The sequence below is a fragment of the Chelmon rostratus genome, chromosome 1 (genome assembly GCF_017976325.1).
Source record: "Chelmon rostratus isolate fCheRos1 chromosome 1, fCheRos1.pri, whole genome shotgun sequence".
Lineage (NCBI taxonomy): Eukaryota > Metazoa > Chordata > Actinopteri > Chaetodontiformes > Chaetodontidae > Chelmon > Chelmon rostratus.
Genome location: NC_055658.1, coordinates 23,809,710 through 23,837,621, shown reverse-complemented (window position 1 = coordinate 23,837,621; position 27,912 = coordinate 23,809,710). Strand labels below are relative to the sequence as shown.

The 27,912-nt window shown below is 42.5% G+C and overlaps 1 protein-coding gene across 1 annotated transcript; it reads right to left on the bottom strand.

Moving 5' to 3' along the window:
- Window positions 1-170: 170 nt before the first annotated feature.
- On the bottom strand, window positions 171-26,147 carry LOC121606981 (ras-specific guanine nucleotide-releasing factor 1-like). The gene is made up of 27 exons (XM_041937628.1): window positions 25,872-26,147; window positions 20,324-20,430; window positions 18,172-18,319; window positions 17,295-17,387; window positions 16,424-16,677; window positions 16,218-16,297; window positions 15,472-15,665; window positions 14,557-14,666; window positions 14,276-14,394; window positions 13,035-13,195; window positions 12,574-12,637; window positions 11,272-11,414; window positions 10,958-11,040; window positions 9,966-10,214; window positions 7,211-7,596; window positions 6,842-6,957; window positions 5,012-5,180; window positions 4,125-4,231; window positions 3,903-4,015; window positions 3,244-3,304; window positions 3,019-3,125; window positions 2,844-2,928; window positions 2,539-2,736; window positions 2,171-2,250; window positions 1,941-2,058; window positions 1,721-1,789; window positions 171-263 (listed from the first exon to the last, which is right to left on the bottom strand). Exons 1-27 carry the CDS (start codon window positions 26,145-26,147, stop codon window positions 171-173), a joined length of 3,783 nt encoding a protein of 1,260 aa, XP_041793562.1.
- Between the last annotated feature and the right edge of the window lie 1,765 nt (window positions 26,148-27,912).

Genomic DNA, 27,912 nt, shown 5'->3' with positions numbered 1-27,912 from the left:
TCTGGGCTTCTACTCAGTCTCTAATAACGATTATACACAACGAGTCCATTGGGGAGCACATACTAGAAGGGCACAGCCTACTGTGTCTAATACAAATAATAGTATATGTACATTATGATATATTATTCCTGTACAATCCCAATGAGTGCTGGAAGAGAGAGAAATCCTCTTCATGATGAAGTTTTAGGCTCGATTCTCAGAGACGCTTCATACAGGCTCTCCTCATCCAGCGCGCTGCTGCTGTCCAACAGGTACTTTGCAACCTAAAGTAAGAATGAACATCGACAGAGCAGTTTGTTCAAGATTTCCTCCGTTTTTCAAACTCAACATTTAAAATAGTGTAAGTGCATAGCTGCTATATGTGAAAATGTAGATTTATATAGAGTTCTGCGAGCCACTCCGACTGGAAACCAGCTCTTTATTCACTCTCTTAATCAAAAATTGTATATATTTGCTTGAGTAAATTTTGCTTGATTTGGTTATATGTATATATATATGTTTTAATCTTGAACAGAAAGATCCATTAACAAAGGTGATCAAGATCTGTAGCAGTACCATGGGTACTCAAAAGAAAAGTCTGTCTGATTTATATGACAGGCAGTTGTTACAGAAAGTGCCCTGCCCCCGTTACTGTTTTACTTTACTTTACTTTCAGTAGTGCACAGTGTTTTTTCTTATACTATGTTGTATTTAATTGCCCTTTGGTTGTTTTTGATATTCTGGGATGTTGTGTGTTATTACTGTGTTTACTGCTGTACAACCAACTGCCGCTCGGGGACAAATAAAGTACTACTTGACTACTTGACTCTCAATTAGCTAATATTTATCTTTGACTCTACCTCTTTACTTTCTGTCCCCTACCCGAACCAGGGTTTGTATTCCCACCCCGCTTTTATTGGTGCAGTTGGTGAGAGGCAGGGGTAGATGATGGTAGTGCGACAATTGGCAGTTACATGTGGCATCTAGGCCTGTGGTAGCATTGTAGCAGCTAACAATAGCTAAAGCGGTGGTAGTATGATAGTGGCTTCGCAGTTAGTATTGGCATCTAGCAGTTAACATTAACAGTATAGGTGAAACTAGCTGTATTGTCTTCTTCTGTTCCTCTTAGCAGGTAGCGGATAGCATTTAGCATTAGCATTAGCTAAATGGTAGCATCGGAACGTTATTGTCTTCTTCTGTTCTTCTTAGCGGTTAGCATTAGCATTAGCTAAATAGTAGCATTGGTACTGGCCACTACCTGGAGCATCTTCCAAACAGGCCTGGGTCAGTTGAACGTGGCGGTGCTGTTTGGATTGTGTAGGAGCAGTGTGAACTGGCACTAGGGGGGGTGACTCTGGGACGCCGGAGTTTACCGCCTAGCCTCCTGGAGGTGTAGTGGGACTAAATAGGCGAAACACTGTTGAAGGGAGTTATCCACCTGATGACCCCCAGAGACGTGTTAGGAATCACTGCTCTTTGGCATGTATGGAGGCAGATTAGGGCTCCAAGGTTCTTCACTGAGAATGAATCCTCTTTTTGAGCACAAGTATCTTGTGTTTAAATTAACTAGTGATCGGGAAACTTATGAGGGAAATACCTTTTACTAAACCATATATACTTATACCATTAGTAAAACTAAAATGATACTAGTCTATTAAAACGTCCAAACAGGTAATTCCAGTCCACAGCTACTGAAAAAGTATAAAATACACAATAGAATACAGACAGAAAATAATCTCACCTTTGGTTGATAATCAATCTTGTAAGCCGTTTGCTGAAACTGTCGTATCTCTCTGATAATGTGAGATATCTGAAGACAAATGAAATAAAATCATATAAAATACAGTCTTGCACGGCTGTATTGTCCACAAGGGTTGATGCACAGGTTGCTGAGTTTCTTGACCAGAAACAATGTAAAGCCCATGTTACTGTATGCGCTTCAGTACACTGCTGTTCTTTACCATTCTCATCTTAGAGAAGTTGACCAGGTTGTCCTCGGTGTAGTTGGGCGTCCCCTCCTCGATGAAGGCCAGGTCAGTCAGGTACATTCCCAGGTAGGGAACACAGGGAGGGTCACAGCTGAGGAGAGAGGGCGAGTCGGATACAGAGATATAGTACACAAACATAAAGGGGGAAAACTCCTCCACCACAATGTGTGAGCACAGGACAGTGACGAGCTTTAGATACTGACTTCTTCAGAGCTTCTCTCAGGTTTTTGAACCGTCCCTCTGATGACACCAGCTTCTGTAACTTGTCGATCACAGTCTTTGTCTGGAGAATCAAAGCAGAACGGTTAACGGTTTGCCAGCAGCCAGAAATGCACCTGAAATGTTCTGTTTATCAAAGTTTCATAAACTGAGGACAGTGTAATTAAAGGGAACATTATCAGCTTCTCTAAGAGCATGGTGTCTTCTTCTCATTTTGTTTTACTTGCAAAATGTCCTGTTTCATTTTTGATAGAAGTTATAAAAACAAAAGACAGTTTGAAATGCCCCAGAGAAATATTAGAAATATTAGTTAACTTCACTGAGTGAGGAACATGTCAGCAATGACGGATACCTGCTTGGAGACTTTGAGCCAGGTCTTCTTGAGGCGGAAGATGGAGCTGCGGTTGAGAGAGGACGTAATCTCCAGCATGGCGTTGTAGTTGTGGAGGCAGCGGCAGATGTCAGCCACCGCCACCCACTTCTCAATCACGGCCACTCGCATGTTGACATCGTCCCAGTGCAGGATCTCTGTGGCGATCCTGTTGCTGATCTGCCAAGAGAAGAGAAAAATACATGGTGACAACACTGACTATCTATCTAGCTCTATCTATCAGACACATTTATCTTTTTATTCACAATACCAGGGTAAACACATACATCGTTGAAATGCTTGGTTGTTTTCATAATGTATGGAGTTCTCTCGTTCTTGTCATTCTTCATCCAGCCTTGACCAAAGAACTCCCTGTAGAAAAAAAATATGCTTTTCAAGTAACGAACAATGAGAAACCCACCAACATTCAGAGCCTGCGCTCGTGTATGCGCGTATACTCACTCGTATGGAATGACCTTGAAGACCAGGTGGTCCAGCAGTGTGAGTTGCTCAGCTATCTCCAGGGCAGAGTGGCTCTCAAACGGCTCAGTCTTACAGTCCTCCATGGCCTGACACACAGACGCAAACACACGCGCAGCACTGCAGCTTAAGCACAAATCGTCTCTACAGTAGACCCAGTACTTTCAAGAAAAAAGGGTTTTTATCCTGAAAAGATCTTTCTCTCACCATCTGTGTGATCTCTTCCAGGGTGACCTGGTTATCTCCAGGGTCCTCCTGGGTGAGAGTCCTACATGCAGAAAGAGAAAAGTGCCATTATTTGACAGTTTTGTCCATAACTGCCATGACTCAAAGAGACATAAATGGACTCCACTTGTCAGAAAGTGTGTGGCGTGAGCCCGTACACTGGGTATTGATTTCTCTTTTTGTTCAGTTTGGGTGACAGGCACTTTCGGCTTCGGCTCCACAGGCTGATAATGTTTAGCAGCAATACTGCATGCTGACAGGTGGGTATTATTGCACTCCTTACCGGGGTTTCCACTCCAGTTCTGTCATGTTATACAAATGTAAATGCTTGTTTTGTTTTTCCCAGAGGAACAGATGATACTTTATAGATATTCAAAAAGTGCTGCTCAGGATAAAGGGTGAAAAGCGTCTTCTTTCTGTCGCTCCAGCGCCAGTGAAAGGGTCTATTTTATGTCCAATGGGGCTGAGATTTAGGCCAGGACCTGGTTTGATGTACTGTATCTCCAGTACTCCAGTTTTGATTACCATGACTGATTGCTGGCATCGGGTATTGCAGAAACTTTTCTTCTTCTACAGGGCACATACAGATGTGTCACATATGACTGTACGTGCGATCAAGCGATAAGAACAAAAAAACAGACCTGATAATGTTGGCAGCTGCCTTTCTTTCCTGTGTCAGGAGCTCTGGGTCATGCATCACCTCCTCCAGGAAGCCAATTACCCGCATCTTCAGCTCTGTGTTCAGCTCAAAGTCCTGAAGAACAACAGCAGAGTCATTACAGAAGTGTTTTTTTTTCTTCTGCAACGCCACAGAAGGCAGGAAAGAAACTAAGAAAAGGATAGAAGGAAAAGGTGAGCTGTACCTGCGAGTGTTTGGAGACCCAGTGACGCAGCACATTCAGGACTCTGTTGGTGGCAGCTCTTCTGATAACAAACTCTTTGTCTCCATTTCTCTGGTCTGTTGGAAAACCTGGAACCATGTTTAATAAAGTTAGTCAAACTGAATTCCTGCAGCGCAGCGCATGTTAAGTTTTTTCCTGTCTGAAAAAGCTGTTTATTTGAATATTGAAAGATTATTAAATAGTGTTCACAGCTGGTCAAACACTGTTCAATAGATTTGAGGCCCTGACCAGAATCATACTTGTATCCCCCTCATTCGCTCTGCAAAATTCCTTTAAAGGAAGCTGACAGTGAAACTAGTGGCACTGGGTATGTGGTGTACAGAGCACTAATGCATTAATTTGGGATAAAAATACATTTGAGGCAGTGCAGGTTTACAGTTAACTTTTCATTGCAGCTTTGTGAGAAAGAAAAAAATTCTTCTTAAAATGCTATTTTTCTCAATACAAGAGTGAATATAAACAGTTGAAAAATCAAAGTTAATATCACTGAAACAGATGCTTATATGCTGGCATGAAATGAACAAAGGACTTATCATTTGTTTGGAGGCCCCCTGGTGGTCATATGGCACTACACCGCTCATGCTTTGGACCCATGGTAACTTGATTTAATGTATGTCACAATCTTTTCCCAGAGGTGTTTCTTAATATTCAAACCATAAATTAACTACAATATCATCTTTTCTGATCAATGAGGTTTTTTTTTTGTCATTTTAACTTCTGTAATCAGATTAGAATATTACTATTGAGATTCCTTTAATTCTGTAGTATCTAAATGAAATGGACAATAACAGATGCAGGAAACTTCCAGATCATCCTCAACAGTATCCTCATCGCCTCATGTGACTGACCTGTGCTGGCGAGCGACATACGACGGTACTTCTCCTTGGTGGGCGTGCCTTCGTTGGCACCAGCCGTGGCAATGGCGAAGGCCGAGGCGGCAGAAAGGGCACTGCGGTTATTGTCCAGCTCCCGGCAAGATGACACCACCATGCCATTGTTGAAGGAAAACAGGGAAAACTCTGCGGGGGGGATAAAACAGAATAAATTAAAGATTAAAATCCTTAATATTTCTTTATTGTTGTTATCAAAAGGTTAACGGATACTTGGACTAAACTGATGTCATTCTGACATAAACCACTGTTACAACCCTATCAATGTACATTTCCAACCCGCCGAAAGGATCATGCTGAAAGGGAAGCTGCCGATGTCTCATCTGCCAGGTGACTAAAGGCGATTTGATTCCTCGTGTGAAGTGCAGAGGACACGTGAAGTGTACAATCAAACAAAGTTGTTGACCAGTGGAGGGCAACAGAGAGCTGAGACAGACCCAGCACAGTGTGTCCTGCAGCTCGTGCAGTGACGGTGTACACTCCGCTGTGTCTGCCTCCCTCCCTCCTTCACTCCCTCCCTTCCTCCCTGCCTTCCTCCGTTCAGCCGGGGGCGGTATGGAAGAACATGCACATCGTTGCTAAGGTACAAGGTTTCCTTCCACCTACTCACACAAGGCACTGGCTTCCCTTGTATCCAGCACCGTGGGAAGAGAACACACTGGGGATGAATTGTGCCTGACTACCTACGGGGTGGATGCTCCCTCTCTGTGCGAAGCGGGGAGGGCCAGGAGGCTGTGGGTGGTTTTTATAAAGACCTTATTTGGCTATAGTTACGCTTGTCATTTTCTGAAAAAAGTTTGCTATACAGTCTACTGTGGCAGGGTTTATTTAGCTCTAAGAATGACGCTTCTCATCTTTACACCTCTCACATGCACAATCTGACGCTGCTGGATGGTAAAAATGGATCTGATGGTTAAAATCAGACTGAAATCTTGACATTATTGATCTGAACCTTTTCCTACTATTCTGAGGAAGCTGCCAATTTCCTCTTCTTTGATTTTATTGCAGGTGCTTTGTACACACCAAGTAATCATGACAGTTGAAATGTTCACATATGTGACTATGTGCCCTAGCCTAAGTTGATGTTTCAAATGTATTAAAGCAGTTGTTTAACATTTTGTGAAACATGCTTATTTCCTGGCTTGCTGATGAATTAGAAGAGATCGATACCACTCTTGTTTCCATACAGTCGATATAAAGCTTAGCTTGGTTTAGCACAAAGCTGGGAAACGGGAAAACAGCTAGCCTGAAATGTAACACAATGTGTTCCTTTCATACTTATAATATATAATATTTCCCATAATGTCAAAAAATGCTTTAAGATTGACACTTCTGTGTAGCCACTGCTGACTCAGGCCAACTGGTGTTCCTACTGCAACAGGTCCTTCTTCACTCCAGTTTAACTGCTTATTTCATATTATCTGGTTTTCTTATAAGCTAGGTCATGCAGTCTGCCAGTTGTAATGATTCATTCAAGTGCTCAAAGAGGGTGTAACAAGAAAAGCAGGCCTGTTAAATGTGCCTCACATTACCAGTGGTTTTTATTGACATGATCTGCTATTGTTGATTTTATTTGGTCATATTTGCATTTGCCAAGACACTCCGCGAAGTAGTGTTAGTCACCAAGCACTACTGTAGTTTGCCAGCTCTTACATTCTTACCAACTCATTTGTTTATTAACAGGTGGGTTGGGATTCAAAAGTAGATCACATGACATTTTGAAAGGGTCCCAGATATAGAACAGCTTAAACTGGACAGGACAACAATGACGGAGAGACAGAGTCATACTGCACCAGAGTTTTTTGACTTGACGTTCTTGGGTGTTGATGGTGACTTGGGAGGAGACATTTCTGCTTCTGTTTCGTCACTCTGGCTTGGGTCTTCATCACATTCCTCTCTCAGATCTGGTCAGGACAAAAGTGTTTCGCAATCAAAAAAAAAAAAAAAACAGCATTCACTCTCACAATCACTGTCATTATTATCTCATTATTGCTCACTTTAGACCTCTCAAGACCCCTCCAAGCAAAATACACAGATAAATACGATTCAAAGTTGTGCTAGTATGAGCAGAGGATACATGCGAGATATTAGAATGAGAGTGGAAAACAGGACCACAGTACTGTGAAACTCATTAAAACTGAGCAAAGTCAGTTAGACAGCGATTCTGACCTTGCTTGTTGAGGACAGACTCCTCAGCCTTGCCTTCGGCTTTGGTGTCTCCGTCGTCTGAGATTTTGCTGGCCATGGTGCTGGACACATAGAGCTTGTTGATGTCAAGGGTGGTCTTACTGAAGGGTGACATGGTGGAGTGCATGCTTGCATAGCCATTGGGAGAACAGCTGAGTGCAGCCAGGTCCAGGGCTTTGCCCCCTGTGATGATGGGGATGTTGAGCGAAAGCTTGCGACGGCGGTTGGGCGAGGACGTCTTGGTGATGGAGAGAGGAGGTGGGGAGGAGAACTTGCGGCTGGCACGCGGTGATGTGGGTGGCTCGCCATAGAGGAGTTTGTTGTTCTGGCTGCTGGCAAAGAAAAGCTCCAAAGAACTACAGAAAATGAGAGAAAGAAAGAAAAGAGGGAAATGAGTGAGTAGTTAGACAGACAGAAGGATGAACATGAAGAAGAGAATCTGTTTACTACTTAAAAACAACTCTTTTCGGATTTTGGGTAGTTATTCCCAATGACCCGAATATGAGAGAGTGGAGAAGGGAGAAATGGCGATAGTGAGGGTGCATGGTGCAGAGAGGGAACACATTAACCACAGGGCTCTTCGGGAGCTCCTGCCTCTTTTATTTAAGCTACATTGTTTAAGACAGCATCCTCCTTGCACTGAGAGCCACCCCCTCTGAAGGCCTATAAATAGCATGTCAAGTGACAGTGTGGGAGGCACGGGTGCTGCCAACAGCAACCAGCCCAGGGGAGGCCCACAGAGACACGGGGAGAGAGAAACAGAGAGAAAGGGGGAGTCAGATGGAGACAGAGAAGGAAAGTGGGAGAAAGAGACAGAGGTGCAGTGCAAAAAGAAAAAAGAAAAGAAAAAAGCAGGGGCAAAAACAGTGAGACTGAGAGGGAGGAGGGGAGAGAGGAGCAACATAGTGGATATGGATTCCACCACAGCGAAGGCTGCTGGCTGGGAGTGGGCGAATGGGAAGCCTCCAGCCCTGTATGGTGTTAGCTGCAGCCATGTTGTGTCTCCTCACCTAAATTTGCAAAACAGTAAAAGAAAAGAGATGAGAGGAGCAAAGATGTGAATGGGGGAGGGAAGGGGGAGTCAAGAAGAAAATGAGAGCAAAGCAAAAAGCAAAGTGGAGAGTCAAGAGAGGACATGAGTAAAGCAGAAAAGAGGAAAGACAAGAGGAGGTAATTAAGTAGGAGCAGCGAGAGGAGTAAGATAAAAAAGAAGGGAGGGAGGAGAGGAGAGGAGAGAACAGGAGAGCAGGGTCTAGGTGCAAAACACCACCATCAATATTTAATACCGTAGAGTCGCTGCAGATGATGGCAGAAAGGGAGAGAGAGAGAGGGAGGCAGGGAGAAGACAAGGAGAGAGGGAGAGGGTGGGGTCCTGCAGCAGAGTGAAGGGTTGCCATGGTGACAGCGCAGCGGAGAGAGGAATGGTCAGACTTGTGGAAAGAAAAATAAAAGTGAGAGAATGGAAAAGGGTGAAGAGAGGACTGAGAGGAGGAGAAGAAGAGGAGGGGTTAGGGAGAGGTGGGCGGATGCAGGACCCAATTAACTGTGATGGCGGACAGAAAACAGAGGAGTGGATGTGTTGGTGTGACCTCTCGCCGCCTCTCCTCTAGTCCCTTCTCCCCTGGACAGGCAAAGATGGCATGATGGGCTGCTTATAGATGGTCCATGTGAGAGCAAAGACAAATCCAGGCACCGGGGAAGTCCCACCTTTTCACTGCACCAGTACAGTACAGTACACTGCTGCTGCTTCCTCAGGAGAAAATACTGTACGTGGAAATTTCAAACTTTGGTCCTTTCCCAGTTGTCACAGGCTACATGGACTGGCCTCGCGGTGAGGTGCAAGCCATTTTAGCTGCGTCCACTTAAACTCTTAACAGAGAATATGCAGATACAATTGTAGAAACACTTTATAAAGAAGGACCACAGTAATTCTGAAGTAACTTAATCACAGTTGCAAATGCTGCTACAGGTCCACTGCTTTCACTTGAGACCTACTGTTTCTGCTGGTTGATACACTTTTCCTGTGATTGGCTGATGTTGTCATACATTTCAAGTTTGTTCTCCTTCACATATACAGCACATTGATTGGCCTTGTTGTTGAAAGGTGCTATACAAATAAACTGGCCTTCCATGCTTTCACATTTCAGGTAATTAGGCTGTTTTTTGAGCGATGCACCTGGAGTTTATCACATTTAATTTGTCCTTGGAGCTCGTCCCATGTTGGTTAACTCGAACGAGACTAATGCCTAGTCCACACAAAAACGTAGGTTTTTCTATGTGTTTTGGCCTCTAATCCCCACACGAGCACAGCTTTAGGACACTGAAAATTGAGCTTTTGGAAAACTCCTTCCAGAGTGAAGATATTCAGCAACTCCCTTGCAGCGTTGACATATAGACAGGAAAAACAGAGCTTTTGGCTAGAGACAACAGAGAATCGTCCATTTGATGTCAGAGTATGCACCATTTTCTTCTTTATTTACTATGCAGAGGGCGTGTCATGCCTTTACAATAGTAGGATCGGACCTCTAGCTCCAGGTAGCCTACTGGTTAAAGCTTTTTTCAAGCTTCTGATTGGCCAACATGGCTTTTTGATTCGGGATATATCACCACCTTGACAGCACTTCAAATGTGTTTTTGTGTTTTCGTATGGGTGATATGGTTAGTGTGGACAATGTCATACCAGTGAGCTCATAAAATCCCTAATTAACTCTTGGAATCAGCTCACCGTGCAGGGATGGCACTGATGGGCTTCTTGTAGATGGTGATGAGCTTGTCCAGCACGACGTCAGCGCTGGTGAAGACGCGGTAGGAGTGGAGGAAGGTGTTCAGGAAGTCGATAGAGAGGAAGCGCAAGTCGGTCAGCCTCTCCAACAAGCGCTCCACGCTGGCATAGCGGATCTGCAGCACCTTGCAGGAGTTCATCATCTTGCTGAAACGGATGTCGACATCGTCACAGTACAAGCTGGTGTCCGACCTGCGTTGGAGTATAAGTGAGGTTAGGAATTGTACTCACAGGGATTTGAATCCCTGTATTTATGCAGCCCACCTCCAGTTAGAATACTTTTCTTCTCATGTGTGGGTCAGTGGGTAGAGCATTTACATTGCTATTGTAGGATACTTTCGCCGCTGGACGAAGCCCATACAAAAATCCATACAATTATCAGAGAAGACACATTTTAACCACTAGAATGAAAATGCGAAATGTGCAAACTCACATAATGTTCTGCAAAATACTGTGTGGGAACATGCAGCAGGCAAAGGATTGTAGGCATGTATTGTGTCAGAGTCACTGTTGAGTGGCCCTGATTTTCTAATGGTTTCTTCAAGAACAAAATTAATGTTTAAATGTGCTAGTCTTGTAATTCTATCTTTGTGAGGACCAATTTTAGACCCTGAGAGTGAGGATACTTTAGGAAAATGTTGTCCTGTTCACACTTCTTTAATGGGCTGTTTCAGAGTTAGGACTTGGTTTTAGAGCTAAAGTTCAAATACGTTTAGATTGGGGTTAGGCATGTAGTAGTGGTGGTTATGGTTAGAGCCTATAGGGAATAAGTTTTGTTATTGAAGGACCTCAAAAGTGTGTGAACGTGTGAGTTTGGGCACACAATCTTGCATTTTCCATGCATTTGTCATGTATGTGTGTAATGTCAAAGCCAGTCTCTGTTTGTGCATGTATAATGTACGTATGTGCATTCCTGCGCGGCGTTCGACTCTCACTTAATCATCTGTGGCACGGTGACTTTACTGTTTTCCTCGAAGGCGTTCATCATCAGACCATTGCAGCGGATGTTGTCGATGCACTGTGAGACAAGCAGAGAGAGAGAAAAAGGCTAACAGAGTTCACTCTTTTTAATGATGGCATCCTGTCCCGAAATTTATTTCATCATGCTGTTTGCAACTTCCACATCTATAGCAACTGACCTACAATACGTGGAGCTTAACACAAGCTTTCATCATTGCTGTCAGATGTTTGCAGCCTACAGTCTTAGCTATAAGTTTCTGCATAAACTCCGTCACCGAATGACACGTACCTGGCTGATGTCGCTCGTCCACGCTGACTTCTCCTGTCGGGATGAAGCCACCAGGATGACGGTGTAGGGCTGGCCATCTTTGGGCTCCACCATCACTTTAAAGTCCAGGTGCTCTGTGTCCTGGCCACTCCGCTCCCCTTTGGCTGCAAGGCACAAACACAACAACCTTCATTTTACTGGAACAAGGAGAAACGAAATGTACTGAGAGAAAACATCAGAAAAATAAGCAGGAACAAACAAGAAAACAGAAAAATAAAAATGAGCACTTTAGCAAGGTTCACTTTATTTTTTTCCTATTCACCACTGAGTGGCTTTCAAAGCTCTGCTCTGGTGAGTTACTGTGCAAGGAAGGAAAATCATCAAGGAGTTGTGTAATAGGGAGTCCTGCTGTGATTACTCAGATGGTCTTGCTAGTTTTGAGACACATTCTAGACATCCTCCGATCAATATTGAGCTAATCATTAAAAATACAAGCATTGTGATCAGTGAAGTTTTCCGTACAGAGCTAAAGATGACTGATTGTTTAGCTCAGAATGCATGCAAAACACAGCACTATTATCGACAATGACGCGCTGTGTTTACCTTGTCGAAATCTTGTGCCACCAACACCATTCAACAATTATGACGATAATTGTTTTGGTTCAATTTGATGGTAGCAAGTCAAGAAACAGGTCACTGCTATCATTGCTTGCAGCTCTAAATATTTACATCACGTAAACTGTGGGATTATGAAAAATTATCTTTGCATTAAAAGGGCTCAAAGAAATTCTGATTTAGTTGCAGTTTAGTTGTACTGCTTTATTGTAACCACTCCCTTTTGAGCTACCCCAACACAACAGTTACTGTGGGAGTGAAGGGGAAAAGGTGGAAATGATGCAACTACCAGGGGTCAGGATAACAGAACACAGGGAAATACTCAATACACAAAATAGTAGTTATTTGTTTATACGCTGTATAATCAGTATGGACGGGTGTCAAAGTTCAGTCCTGCCACTGCAATCACAATTCTGAATCTGAAGCCCAAAACAATTTAATCAATTCTAAAACAAAATCACAAAAGTTGAAGTGGTATATTTAATAATTATTGACAAGGAAGTGGCAAACTAAAGGTAACTAATATGTTCTACTCCTCAGAGATTTCCAGATTGTGTTACATAATATCAGCCGCTCAGAAACACGGCTGGTAGTTTTTGAGCTACAGTTAAAGAAAAACTTTCAACTACTGCATCCCAAATATATACACTTCCACATTCACTGTACATGAGCAGAAAACATTTGAATCTACTGTACATTGTAACTTACACTCGTCATCTGTCCCCTCTGGCTCCTCCATCAGTGTGCTGTCTATGAGAGAGACCACTCCATTCTGTGACGGGGGGGAAAGGTCACACACAGCAATGTTATACAGTCTGCAGAAAACTGAGATGCATCTTTATTGATCAATAATACAACGCCTTCACTGAATTCCAAGTTTAATTGGCATCATCAGGTTACATCACCGTCTGTATCGGGATTTACTTTTATTTAAAAATATTTTTTCACTGTGTATTATACTGTATGTTTGAACACTCATACAAATCATTGACCTTTTATAGAGCGTTTTGGATATAAATATGTAAAGGTTGGACACTACACAAAAACTGGCTTTGTCAAACTTTTGATATTCAACATCTCACGCCACATTCAAGGAAATTGTAACTTTTAACACCCACATTGCTTGAATTACCAGTTTTGAGGAGGAATTACATTTTTTTAAACGGTACCTTGGTGATGTGAAGTTTTCCCCCGGAGCCACGGGTGCAGATAATGAGATGTTTGGAGAAGAGGAAACACTGTCTCTCGCCCTCTTTCTTCAGGGACAGAGAGCCCAGTCGGCCTCTCGTGATCTTTCCTTTCTCGCTCATCGGCACCTGGATCAGAGAACCTGTGGAGTGTCAGTATCACACACGCACATACACACAAACACAGTTAAAATACAAATGCATGAATGTTAAATCCTGCTGTTTCTGTAATTTTTGAGTAATTTTTTTTTGTGTTGCTTGTAATTTGCAGTTGCAGTAAAATATATACCAGGCATGTGTTTGTGTGTCAGTCATTTTGTTCACATGTCTGCAGAGATGGAGGAAGGTGTTGAACATCTTTGTGAGAGTACATGAGATGCATCACAGCAGTAACGGCTGCGGGAGAGATGTGTGAGGATGTTGTTGAATGTATGTTGGAGAATAATATTTGACCATGATACATTCCTACCTTTGTCAGAATAACAACCGCCCCTTATGTGTATTTTTTTTTTGCACATTTAAGACTGTGTAGGATGATAAAATCCATCGCAGGTGGTCATGTCTATCTTCATCAGTTTTATATATTAGAGTATGCATTTGTGTTTTGACTTTAAGTTGTCCTATAAGCTAATGCATGCAACAGTTTCCGTGAGGACACTGTCACTCAAGAAACTGTTGATTAAAGGTCATAATGTCACATTTTAAAACAGATTTGCAGTTTGAAAGCTGCATGCAGTGTTTGGCAGTAACGCTCATCTCCTCATTTTCTACGTCTACATGTGTTAAATACAAAATATGTCGTATGTGGTTGTGAAGGAGTTATTTAAAAGCACCTCTGACAGAGCTGAGGTGTACGAGTACAATGCATCACTTTTGTTATTAGTATTAGTACTATTAGTACACTCATGCAATTATTTTTTCAAACATTAATGAATAATTGATTATAGTTTTGGATTAAATTGCATGACCTTTCTTATGGATTGTGCGTTCAGATGTGGCATCCTTAATTAGATATATTGAACACTGCCTTGAATGAATTAATGAGTTTCAGTGAGTGAGGCGTTCATGTCCGACAATGTTTTCTTATTGTCTTTGGTGTATTTGCTGACCATAAAGTTGACAAACAAACCAATATAAAAATCAGTGTTTATGACCTCAAAATCATTGGATTTTCGTGTTTTCAGTATCTATCTATCTTTAATCTGACCATGAAACAAACTTACCTTGCCTAACAAATGTCTGACTGGTGTCCAGCAGCACTTCACAACCCTCCACGATCATCCTCTCGATAGCTAGGTTCTTTCTGATGTTCTCCGTCTCACTCACTTCATCATGCATGATTCTGAAAGGACAACATTCAAGAGAGTTAGCTTACATAGGTACCACAAACCAGGACAGATGCACGGCAAAGCTCTAGATCCAAGTTTCTGTTAGTTGTAATATAAGGTACCCTGTGGTGCAATGTACAGTACAATCATTTAGCTTGATTGACTGAAAGATCTACCTGGAAAGTTCCTCCAGCTTTGACTTGGCGTAGTCCAAACTGTTTCTCTCCACATGCTCATGGGGGGTGTGAGCCAGCAGCTCATGCAATGTCAGGATGTAACGAGGGATCTGAGAGAGAAACAGAGAGAGGTTTGATGGAGTGATCATCTTTTTGTGTTAAAACACATACATAAACTTCCAACTTAGAAAGGTCAAGATATTTAAAGCTGTTTACAGAGCATCTTGACTTTAATGGCCTTGGACTGGTAATCAGTTGGTCATGACACCTGTCCAGGGTTTGCCTGAAAGGCATAAAGATCAGCTTGGAAATTAATAAAATGTGTTGCTTTAATTATGACTGCAACTATGCCTACAGCTCTTGTTCTCTTTCACTTGAAAACATAGTATTTCAATAAATATTCCATGAAACACTATATTTCCTTTATGACCTTAACACCCACTTTTCTGTCTTCGCCCAAAGACGACTGTTCTGCTACTGAAGTACTTTTGAAAACTTTAGTCCAACAAGTTTAAGAAACACAGGACAAGTTGTTTGTTCCAAAAACTACAAAGGTGACATCTCACAATGGCAACAACAACAACAATAATAATCACCTTTAAACATTTTTTTCCAAAGGCCATAACTGCAGCATTACTATTTTTATACTTAAATCCCATTTTCCAGAAATCTCTGGTCCAGTTTAGAGCAAACCAAGATGACAGAACTGTCCAATCTACACCTGTCTAATTTTGAAAAATCCCAAATGCAGCTGCATAAATCTCACCAACAATAAATAAATACAAATGAAACAATGAAACTGTTCGGAAAAACGTACTCTACAGACTTCACAAATGCCACAGAATAATTTATGAAACTGTGTGTTGATTGTGTAATAGTGCTGCAGTCGTCCACATTGTGACCCTGGAATCTTACCTGAAACATGGGGTAAGTGAGGAAGGTCTCCAGCGTCCTCTCCTCGCAGTCGGGCTTGGCCTCGTACTGTTTGAGCAGCTTGTCGAAGTCTCGGTTCTGTTTGCAGTGGGCCAGGATCTGCAGGCTGTACTGGTGGTTCCTCACAAACTCCTGGTAGATGTTCAGCATGGGGAGCAAGATGTCGAACAGGTCAGCTGTGAAGAGAGGCAGACATTCAGACAGTATACTTCCTTTCTGTTAATTAGAAAATATGAAATCTAATAGAGACGATGCACAAAGACATAAACAACCGATGAGCACGAGCTAAAAACACAGGCTATTTTCAGTCTGTCGCACTGTGTTAGTAAAACTTTACGCAATCATCTGAATACAGACAGTGAACATTTGTTTTGTATGGATCTTCATCCTGATCTGTGCTGTCATTAAATCTTAATTTGAAATATTAAACAGGTTGTGCATGCGTTAAGTGCAAAATTGTCATAACTGTTGACAGTGTGAATTGCTTGACGTAAAGAGACGATGTTTCTGGAAAATTACTTGCTGTTAGGTATTTCACATCTAATGTTTGGATGCTATAAACCCCACAAGCCAAATTCCATTAAACTGGGTTGGTGGGAATAGTCTCAGTGGCAGATATCTGAAAAACCTGCACTATCTATAATTTTGTTGTATTTTTTTATGGCATGTAAACTTAAGTCCATGGTGAACTGTGTGGGTGACCGAAGGGTCCTCTCTGTCTCTCTTACCCAGCACCAGCGTCGGCCAGCTGGCTATCCTGGCCTTCAGGCCCTGGTAGAAGATCTGATGGAGGAACATGATGGTCTCACTGACAAAACAAATAAGCAAAATGGTGGTCATGAGCTATTGTTTCTCCCTCTCTTGTTCACAAGTGTTGGCAGCTCCCACTGTGCCGAGTCACACCACCATCACAACCAGTCTCACTACCAGCCACCTGTTAAGGAAGATGCTGCTGACATCATCGTGTGTGATGGGCGGCTTCTTGGAGCTGGCGGCCATTCGGAGCGGCCGCAGGAAGTTGTTGACCAGGATGTGGAGTTGCTGGACGTATTCAGCCTCGGCCTCCAGCATGCTGAACACCACCTGGTTCCTCTTTCTCATGCTTTCAGCGTGGGGTGAACGGATGTAGTCCTGGATGATGGTTTTCCACTTTCTGCGGCAAATCCAACCTCGCAGGAAACTCTGGACCTGTGACGACAAGGAGTAGCGCATAAAAGCCACGTATGTTTGTATGTGTCTGCATGTATTTGTTTTCATACATTTCTGCGGTAATTTGAATAAAAGAAGAAGAAAAAATTTGGAGCTACCTAATTTTCACTGGACACCCGAGATATATTAATGTCATGATCTTATCTTGTTACATATTAATTAAAAATGAGGTCTGGAAAGGTACAGTCCAGCGTTACATAACTTTTTAGTGTTTTGTTAATCATTTTGCAGCTTTAAAGAAACTGGCTTTCCCAAACTTTCCAGAACTTTCCAAACTCTGCAGCTGTATTAAGCAGGCAGCTGCCTCAGCAGAGCTGAAGACAGAACTAAGCAGGTGTTTGTGGTGGATGAGGAGCTCCCTGCTATTAATGTGAGTGTGAGCATCCCTGAAAAAATGAAGGTTAAAATTAAAGCTTGCAGCGTTGATGTGAAGTGTTTAATAACTGTACTATCCCTGCTGGAACAGGTCACGCTTTGCCTAAACCCTCCTTTCTTTCCCCTCTTTTTTGCATTGCTTTAGTTTTCCTTGATAAAGAAAAGTGCACAATGAGTCCGGTTTTCTACTCTAAAACAGCACCAAAGCATCCAGCTCTCACCTTTTTGATCTTCTTGATCTCGGTGTCATCCTCGCTGGGAGGTACCTCTGGATTTGACTGGATCTTCTCATTGTCCTTGAGCAGTCCAGCGATCTGAAATTCAACACAAATCAAACATTGCATCGGCTGAGTGGGCTGAGACGAGTATACTTCATATTGTATGTAGTTAAAATCTTACTCATGTCGTATTCTCTCACTCCTTTCTGTGTTTTTATTATGATTGTGAATGATTTATTCAATGCTTTTTCATTTGGCTTTTTGTTCATCTTTGTTATTGTCCATTAGCTGGTTTCAAAGACTTTATATAAGAAGTAACTGTGCCAGCTGCATCACAATGTGTCCTATTTTATTTTATTCAATCCTTTTTCATTTGCTCCCATTAGAGTGACACAGTGTGTGAAAAAGAATAGACGGCTTTTAATAAAGGACTGAAATTGAACAAAACAACCCAAAAACCATTACTACGACACGTTTTAGCCGTAAAAAGTGCGACAGTTGATTATCATTTTCTGGTGCAGACTGCAGTATCATGTACAATAGAAGCTGATTCATGCATATTGAAACATTCAGTTGAATTGGAGCTATCCATTAGCACATTAAAGAGAGATGCATTTGATCTAGTTTAGACTGAATAATTAGGATACAAAACACTCAACAGTATTGCAGAGGCTCTAACGAGGACATCCCGGGGGCACGGCAAGCTACGATGCTTGACATGAACTCACAACATTGTGGTTTCTAATCTGGGTCCTGACCTTTGTGCTACGCCCCCTTTCTGTCTTTATCCTTTCACTCCCATATTTTCTCTCACTGCGTGCCATACAGTAGGACAAAACACACACATACATTACTAGCATGAAATTTCGAGGTGAGTTACCTCTGATTTTAGCCGCTCTATCTCGATTTCCCCATCCTCTATCTGTTGTCGAAGTTGCTTGGCAACCGTTTTCTCCGTCTCCACTATTTGGAGTAGATGGAGATACTTCTGCATGAGGGTCTCATGCTCTGTAGCCAGGTTCCTGTAGCTATACACACACAGACAGAGAGACATTGTAAGGACCTCATTAACGCATGTTTCATGGGCTCTCCATAGATTTACCAAAGCAAAAGCAGACCTCTGATCAGCATGTGTTTGAACCTCAAACCTGACATCCGCACAGAGCGCCGGCACTTACGCAACCAATTCTTCAAATACTTGCAGGCTTAGCAAACCATGTGTAAAGGCTGCCTCCTGCATGAGCAGTAATTCTGTGCATTACACAGTTCAACAAAGGGCATTAGTCTAATTTGATTCAGCAACAGCATGTTACACTGGAAATGTGCTGAAATAAATACATGGTAAAAAAGAAAACCAAAGCATTGTATCCAGAAGCCTCTAAAAAAGCAATATGATGATATGGAAATACAGATTATCATTGCCCTGCAGTGTATTACATGCTTACAAACCAAGCTACTCCTGTACAGTAAGTGCTACTGCCTCGACTGAGCACTAATCAATGTAATCTTCAATGAGTCCAATCAATTGACCTTTCACCATACAAATGCACACAGCTGACATTTAAAGTGTTTGTATTGCTTGGCTTTCATGACCCTCTTTGTCTCTGAATCTTAAAGGGGGATCTTGCTCACTATGCGTCACAGCTCCATGTTCAGGTCTAATAATGATACATTTTGTTCAATGGTTTATTCATTATATTCTTCCAAACTATAATAATAATAGACATCCACACAACAGTACGGTGGAGGGAGTCGTAAAAGAGTCGGGACTCTGTCTTACAGGGCTTTCACACCAAAAGGGCAAGTTCGACATTAAACAGAGCAAGGCCATTATTTCCAATGGAGGGAGCATCTGCACTCTCTCAGGAAACTGCACAAGCCACAGCGGCTCACACTACGTTGACTTTCCATTAGGTTGTGCGGCAATGGTTCAATTAAGTTCAACCTTGACCCCGCAGGCACTGACCTCGACGTCGTGCATCCAGTGGCATTCTGACATTGATGGGAAGTGGAAGTTATGGTAGCGATGATGTTAGAGAACAATGGTGAAAAGTTCATGTTGTGCATCTCTGAATTCACAAACTCCTGATACAATTGATTGTATGTATTTAATTTTAATGTTCAATTAAACTGTATTTAGTCAGTTAATCAATCACAAGTCATCATAAATACCAAATGCTAGGATGTTTTTTCAATGTATGCACTCTTTTATCATGAAAAGGAATGAAAAACATGTTGTGCTGTAGCCTGCATGTCACAGACAGACAGCTTGTTGTTAGTGGTATTGATATAACTGAAGAATAAGGGCGACATCAGCATCTAACTGGACCCAAGTGACATTTGCATGTACGTTCACATGCTGTTAAATGTGCTGCAGCTGAGCAGCTAATTAGCTAGCTAGCCTGCAAACTGACATTAGCAGCACATTTCTCCTCAGTCTGTGGCTCTCATGTTGCGTAGCAGGCTGCTGTCTGGCTCAGTGTGAACGTCTGCCTGGTCTGATTTGATTGGCAGTGTCAAAATAAGGTCTCCACCTGTGTAGACGGTATTAATGTGAATTAATGAAAAACTAGGGCATGCTATTACGAAACCAAAGAATACAAAACATAAATCGTTTTCTTTTGGTTTCTGATATCAAAAGACGAGCAGTGGACAAGTGATTCACAGAGCAGATATGTAGCTGTAGCAAACAAAAAAAAATGCAAATAAATTTCAGTTGAGCTTCAGTTTTGGTGATTTTAATGCTTTCGCATAAGAAGAAGAATTACATGTTAATCCATGGGGTGGTACAACTTTTCAGCCTGATTTAAAAAAAAAAAAAAAAAACCCTTTCAGTTTCCTTTTCTTAGTTCGTAAAAGCTCTTTCGTCTTATGGTGAGGTAAGTTAGAGCTAGAGATAGTGAGTGTGATTGATACTACGTCACAGGGTATACACACACACACACGCACACACACACACACATAATCCTCCTCCTCAGAACATCCTCAGCTGAATGTGTGCATGCATGTGAGAGGTCATGAGCGAGAGGTACCTGGCCTGTGTGATGGCAGCCACCCACTCATCACAGTCCTTGACGTCCTCTGTACGCAGCTCCAAAGCCTTCTGGTTGTCGTGATTGAACGTGACAGTGAAGTAATACTGGAAAACGACAACACAGAAAGAGTTAAATATTTGCTGAGCATGTAATGACACAATGAGAACAGTGTATTAAAGAGCTTCATAGTGAAAGATGTAGAATGTGTCCTTGATGGGCTGCAGGAAAGCCTATCAAAGGGAAAACCTCACGCGGCTCGTCATCATCGAGCAGCTTTTTCTAAAACCTATACTTTGCTGAAAACTGAAGTTGTATGCATACAAGCGTGAATGTCCGAGTGTGAATGAGTGGGAGACCGAGATCCTGAGGGAAAGGTCTTGAGAGATTCATTGCAAAGCCTCTGTGCATTCAGTCTGTAACCTGGCAACTCACCTCTGAATTGGTGGAAGCCTCCCGACTGACGCCATCTTTTGTTTAGTTTTGTTTTGCTTTGTCCCGATGATTTGGCCGCATTTTAGCGACACAAGCACCTCTGGGTACTCACCCCTTTTTACTCCCTCACCAATCATCTCCAGTGACCATGAAGCCTCGGTTATGGCAATTATGGCAAATGCACGCAGAATTGTTTTCTAAAAGGCTTATCAGATAAAAATCCTCAAATCAACAAAGTGGTGGTCATCGCAATAATAGTACAGACAGCCTGCTTGTGGTGGGAACACATCAAATTATATAACACTGATGCATTGTAAATAGACCCCCACAAATCCAATATATTGGATTTTTTTATCCCTCCCAAATGCCAAGAGCAAATCATTTGTGAAGGGGAGTAATGTTCCATATTTCCTGATGAGCAGCAGAATGGGCCTTTGTCAATAATGTGCTTCCCATCTCCTGCTTCCTGTGAGCTGGTGTGTCAAGCCTTTTAGGCAGCTATATTTAGCTCCACGTCACTACATTTTTTGCCATGGAGACATAATCTCTCGGTAAGTGAGACACCGTAGCCCGTAGTAAATCCTTGTTTAAAATCTGTGAACCAAATATATTGAATTTCATCAGGAATAGAGAAAAGGAGACAAGATTAAACACATATATTTATGTAATGATGATGATAAAGATGGCGTCCAATTACTAAACTTCAGACCAATATTATCTCTAAACACCTCTTTTATCATTTTTTTTTAAATACAGATACCTTTTCAAGTAGACTTTATAAAGCCCAGCATTGTTCATTGTGTTGGTTTAATTTTTTACTTTTTTGCTATTATACACTCTACATGCTCCTATCAACAGCTATACAGCTAATGTTCTGTTTGGGGTCATGGAGACCTCTTTAACCCTGCTCACCTTGATACTTGACTTTTTATCATTTCAGGAGAATTGCTTATTATGAGCTATTGACATGTTTGAGAGTCTGCTACAGAAAATTAGGTGTCCAGACTGCAGGTGTGAAACACAATAAAATACAACAGATTTTCATATGCTCTACATCTGTGAAAATCAAAGTCTATTTGCACGATTTCTCTTACTGGATGAAGAGTTTGTTCCTCAGAGGTGTAGGTCTAATTCTAAGAAATAAGCGATGTCTGACTGGGATAACATAATGTACATGTCTTTCACTATGATTTTTTTTTAATGAACCACATAACATTTAAATTAATTAAGAAAGAAAAAGAAAAAGCAAGAAAAATGCATAAACAGACACTCATTTCATAACAATTTGAAATATATTTTGCATATTGATACTCCATAGTGCTAAAGATATAATAGAGCACTATTGATGCATGGATAGAGCCATTCAGTCCTTCCATGCCTCATTTCTGGTCACAGATATTGTTGATTACATTAAACTGGCCACAGTCATGCTGCTTATATAAAACTGTTTACTGCATTATCAGCACTTTAACACTATACTAGAAATTCGTAGACTGTAGGTTAAGAGAAAATTGAGTTCCTAAAAATGTAACTGTGGTCATATGCGTGAAACAGCAAAAATAGAAACAAGTACTTCCACTTCACCCCCCCCCCCCAACAACACCACCAACCCACCTCACATTTCTCGTTTGCCCATATTTGCTGTACTTGCTAAGTGAAGCACAATGCCGAGGCATGTTGTTGCACATTTCGTTGGCCCCTTCAAATGCACTTTTTCAGATGCAAATAGGGGTTGCCATAGTAACTGTGGGCTTAAACGTAGGTCGCCTTCTAAATGGGGAATAAGAACATTTAAAAAGTAGAACACACCACAGAATACAATGCGAATGGAGAGACAGACGGAGAGGGAGAGAGAAAGATCTTTTGCCTTTTTGAAGAGTGAGGTCTATAAAAAGCGCTGTAGCAATGCAAGGTGGCAGTTGGCTTGGCATCTATTCGCTGCATTGTCCCTCTCCCTGTCACACACAGATAAGATCCAGCACTCGCCCCGGCCATCCCTTCTGCAGCTCTGACACACACACACACACACATACACACACACACACAGACATACAGTACAATACATGCACAAACCGCCACAAACACGCTGAACAGAAAGCTGAAATCTGTTGTAATCTCCATATGTAACAGGTTTAATGTCAGAAATCTACAGTAGCGTCGCCTCAGATGACCTCTGCAGTCTGCTCATTGACTCGAGTGTCATTCTTTGTTGTTCGAGAGTGGGGAAAGTGAAAAGGAAATCTGTATGCCCTCAGACACCTGGAAAGCATTGATTACATTCTCTGTCCTCATTCCACCTTTTATAGATCCACATCAGCCTATGCAGGAGGACACATTGGGGCAAATATAGGCTTCGAGCCATGCACAAGAGTCCCACAAGATGTACAGATGTGGACACATGTGCAACATGGCATGATTCACACTGCAGTTCTCAGACATGAAAAGCACATAATTGTGCAAATATACATCCAAATTTTATATATTCATTATATATGTATACATGCATATACACATTTCTACATATACATGTAGAAATATAAATGTAGAAATGTATGAAGAAATAACACAAAGTTCAGAGAATTTATTCCTGACACATATTACGTAAAGGGACATGTGCTGAACAGAAGACTGTGTTATGCTAATTGAAGGCTTTCAAATTAATTTAATTCATTGTTGAAATAAATTCACCGGAGCAGCCTGCATGCACAGCTGTCATTGCAAATGTCACTCAGTCCATATTACAGCGCATGCCTCTTGTCCTGACGTGGTTTTAAGAAAACGGGATTTGCAGTGAGCAAAGTTTCATAGTTTAATCCGTGAGAGGGACCAACGGGCCCACACACCTTAACAACAAAGCGGGTTGAAAAAAAAAACAACCTCCTTTGCTACTCAGAGTGGACAGTCAAACTTCAAGTCACTGCAAGGTGTTGCTCATCAGGAAGACGTATTTGAGCCAGCTCTTATTCCTACCCTGGACTGTAACGCCAAAAAGAAATTGTCTGGGGTAAAATAAAAATGCCTTTATTTGTTCTGAATTGTCTGATTTCTGCTGGCATGTCTGTGCTGTGCCCTCTTTGCGACACCGATGCTAATCGTGACAGCTCTGCCAACAAAGAGCAGAGGGCAAGTGATTGAGGAACATGACGTGACAGCAGAGTTCAGCACCATGGACAGCGACAGCAGGTACAGCTGATGGACACAGCTTCATACAGGAGCTGCAGCAGCCTCTGGACAATAGTCACTCATTATGAATTTACCCTGTCGCCATCCTTTACTCAATAGACGACAGCAAAATAAAAGTAAATATTATAACTCAGCATTGTGAACCTACAGCAACTTATAATCAGAAAGCCTACAGTAAGACACATTTTCATCAACAGCTTTCAATAGAGAATTGGTTAAATTTGGACAGATTTTCTATTACAAGACTGCAGAATTGTAGCTCTAGCTCTCTAAAACTGGACAGTTTTGTAAGCTGTATCTTAAACCTGCATTGTAGTTATTTCCAACACCTTTTTCTTCAACTACAAAAGCCTGCTCTGAACACCAGAGTCCAGAATAATGTGTCCCCAACTCCAGTGCGACCAGGAAACTTTGTCTCGCACCCACAAAATGTCCAAAAATACATTTTAAAAGAGACAAAACACTCCAATGCCATGGTGTGTGCTCGTGTGGAAAATGAAACTTGGTAGCCTTTAATTTGTCGTATCAGTTGTGTTGGTCTCTAACAAACAGCCTGCAAAGCCTAAAGTCCAGGATCTCTGACATTTATTGTGAAAACTTTTATACATGCACTCAAAAGGATTGTTAAATAAAATTGCCCTCATCCAGTGGCGCAACTGCCAAACTGAGCACGTTCTTGGCATTAGAAGAAACAAGCGACCACCTGTTTGCCTCATCAACAAAGACTGTGACGACTGAACAGATAAGACGACCCCTCACGTTGACTGTCGGCTTTATGGGCTCTGCTGCAGGGAAAGCAGGAGAGGCTGCAGCTGGCAGAGCGGATTTCAGAAGACGACTGCAGTCATAGCTCACAGCAGCTTGACCACTTCTCTGGCTCTTAAATGCTTTTGTGCCACAAGGTTTATTCCTTCCAGCAGCAGCAGCCTCCCTAACCCCTCCAAACTGTCTCAGTACAGGCTCCCAAGCTTTTGTTGAGATTATTTCTGACTGTGTCACACTGGCATATATATATAAAAAGAAAAAACAAAACAAACAAACAGTGGACACTGTGTAGCCCTCACACATGTTAATCCATGGCACTAAATGTCCAGGGAATTAAAACGAATGGGGATGTACTGAGAGACAAAAGCATGCCTGGGACATGTGTGGCTTTCATTCATGGCTGTCGTTAACAACCCCGTGATAATGAGAGAGCTACCAAGCCGCTATGAGCCGGGGAGACGCAGTTGCCAAGGTAGGTTGCTATTAATATCAAGACAAGGAATTAAATCAATACGTCAAAACGACAGGGAAGGGGGCAGCTCTCCTCCGCAAGATGGCAACCTGCAAACTTTGGATGCTGTGTAAGTTTACTCCCTGCATATGAGCTGCAAGCCCTGAACCTCTGGGATGTCTAAAAATACAATCTCTTATATAAAAATGAATGCGCTGCAACACATTTTGGGACGGTAAGGCGAAAAGAAGTGGGGGGGTAAAGTAGTCCCCGTGTTTGCAAAGTTTGCACAGAGAATTGCGTTAATCCCGCTGACTTTAAGCCGCTGCGTGTTTCTGCTCGCCGTTTGACGAGCTGCCTTGGAGGCAGGCTGCGAGGCTATTTTAGTGCAAAATCGAGACAATCAATCAGTTGGGATGACGCCATTACGTAACACTGAACGTCAAGTGAACATCTCCGGGACATTGTTGGCGAGATAAAAAGGGATAAAAACAGCAACTGTGTCATTTGTGCGAAATTTTGCTGCGTGCACAAAACACCTCCTCTCACGAATGTCGCTCCCACCGAGAGGCAGAGAGATGAAAGCAAGTTTTCTCCCGTGGGGAGAAGCACAAAGAGCAGCGTTAATGAGTGCGTCCGCTCGCTGAGACGGAGCATCTCCACGGCGTCGGGCGGTCACACTGACAGGAGCTTCCCCTGCGATCAATATCTTACCTGCTTCTCTAAGCATTCCTTCGCTGACAGAGACGGCTTCGGCGACGGTGCCCTGTCACACACACAGCCCTCCAACAGGTACAGTCCGGAGGGGCGTGAGCTGGAGTCGTTCTCGAAGTAAAACAGCATATTCTGCAACAAAGCGAACCACTTTGAATGCCATTTTGTGTTGTCCGAGCTCTTCTTGCTCAGGCAACCTCGCCTCGTCCCGTCCTTCTTCGCCAAAAGAGCCAGGTAGGTGATGTGGCCATCATTGAGTCTCATCCCTTTCTGCATCGTGGCTGTGACTCCGAGAGGAATCTGCGGGGATGGCGCCGGATTCTTACATGTTCTTCCTCTCAGCGCCTCCGAAACACCGTCAGACTTGGTGGGCAGCAGCCCACTCCTGTGTGCCCGTCCACAGTTGCCACACTAATGTCTGCAGCGGCGGAAGAAAAGAAGAAGAAGAAGAAGAAGAAGAAGAAGAAGAAGAAGCGAGCAGAGAGTCAAAGTAGCGCATTGGACTGCACAAATCCCTCACTGCGAGAACACAACAGCCAACACCGTCTTAGAGAAGCCTTCCTCGTGAGCCCGAGCCGCTCATGATGAGGACTGAGGTGTCCCCGTGCGGAGCCAACACCAGCGCGCGTACGCGCGCGCACGCACAGCATCCCGCTCTCGCACAGCGGCAGGAAGCGCGGTCACGTGACGTGTCCCCGGAGCAGCAGATTTCAGCACCTTGGTCAGAAACTCCGAGGAGCAACCGAGAGGAAGAGAGACGCAGCCTCTACCTACCGTTCAGGCCCCGAAGACCCCCCATTCCCACAACACACACACACACACACACACACACACACAGACACACAGTCACACACCTGAACACCAGCAGTCCGCTCTGAGAGGAGTTTTCTCTGCACCATAAACCATCATCTCTTATTGCTTTCATACAGTATTTATTCATTTTATTGACATGTTTTGTGCACCTTCAGAGGTTTAATAAAGTCTTCTCTTAGTTTACCCGTGGGGAGGAAGCATTTACTGATTTCACTTAGCCTTTTATTTTTAGACACAAATTAACAAGAAATTAAAGAATAAAAGAAAGAACAAAATACATTTTACACATTTGTAATCTGCACCCCTCCAATAATAATTGTACTTTTGCTATGGATTCGATTCAGTTTGTCACTGTCAGTGTTGCTGCTTTAGATTGCATAACAGGTGTTCCTGTTATTGTGTCCAGCATACACAATGAAAAGTTATTGTACACATAGTGCACACATGACAGACCTAGTAACAACATGACATATGACATCATGCAGAGGAGTGTAGGATAAGACTAACACCTGAACTAAGAATCCCAGGTGTGAAACTGAAAGAGCCTGAGCTGAGTGCAAATACCTTTCTGCCTACTTTTCACTCCTACTGGTTAGTTCTCACATTAAGATTTTACATTAAAAAACTTGTGATAATCTTATAAAATACATTGCATTATGACAGATTAAAGCAGTAGTTTCTCTGTGACTGTTGAGTTGGGGCTACTTGACACATCTCAGATGCCGTAAGCAGTTCTACCAGAGATACTTCCTCATTAAACGTCTTACAAGGTTTCATTTAAACAACCGTTTGAAGCTGAAACAGGTAGACGTGCTCCATCATTTCACAAGGAAGCAAACATTTGATAAATATCCTAAATATGAAGACAAATTTCAAATCTCTTTGTCTTCGTCCCTCACCTTTCACGACCAGGTCACAAGAGCACACCTCCTCTGGCTCTGCCCATGTTCACACTTCCTGTGTAATTAATAGGCTGAAAAACAGTTCGCAAGCCATGCTGCCGAGGAGACGCATAGCCACTGATAGAGAATGGTCCAGCAACAGCCATGTCGAATGGGTCTGGGACAGCTTGAGTTTGTGGGACTTGTGCAGTCTGTCTGAACATTATTAATATAATCTCTGTTTATCTTGGTAAACTCCTGTCTTTACTTCCACAGGTGAAATTCCTTCAAGTCGCATTTGCACAGATTTCCAGGCATCCCTCGACCCAGTGTGACTGAACCTCGTT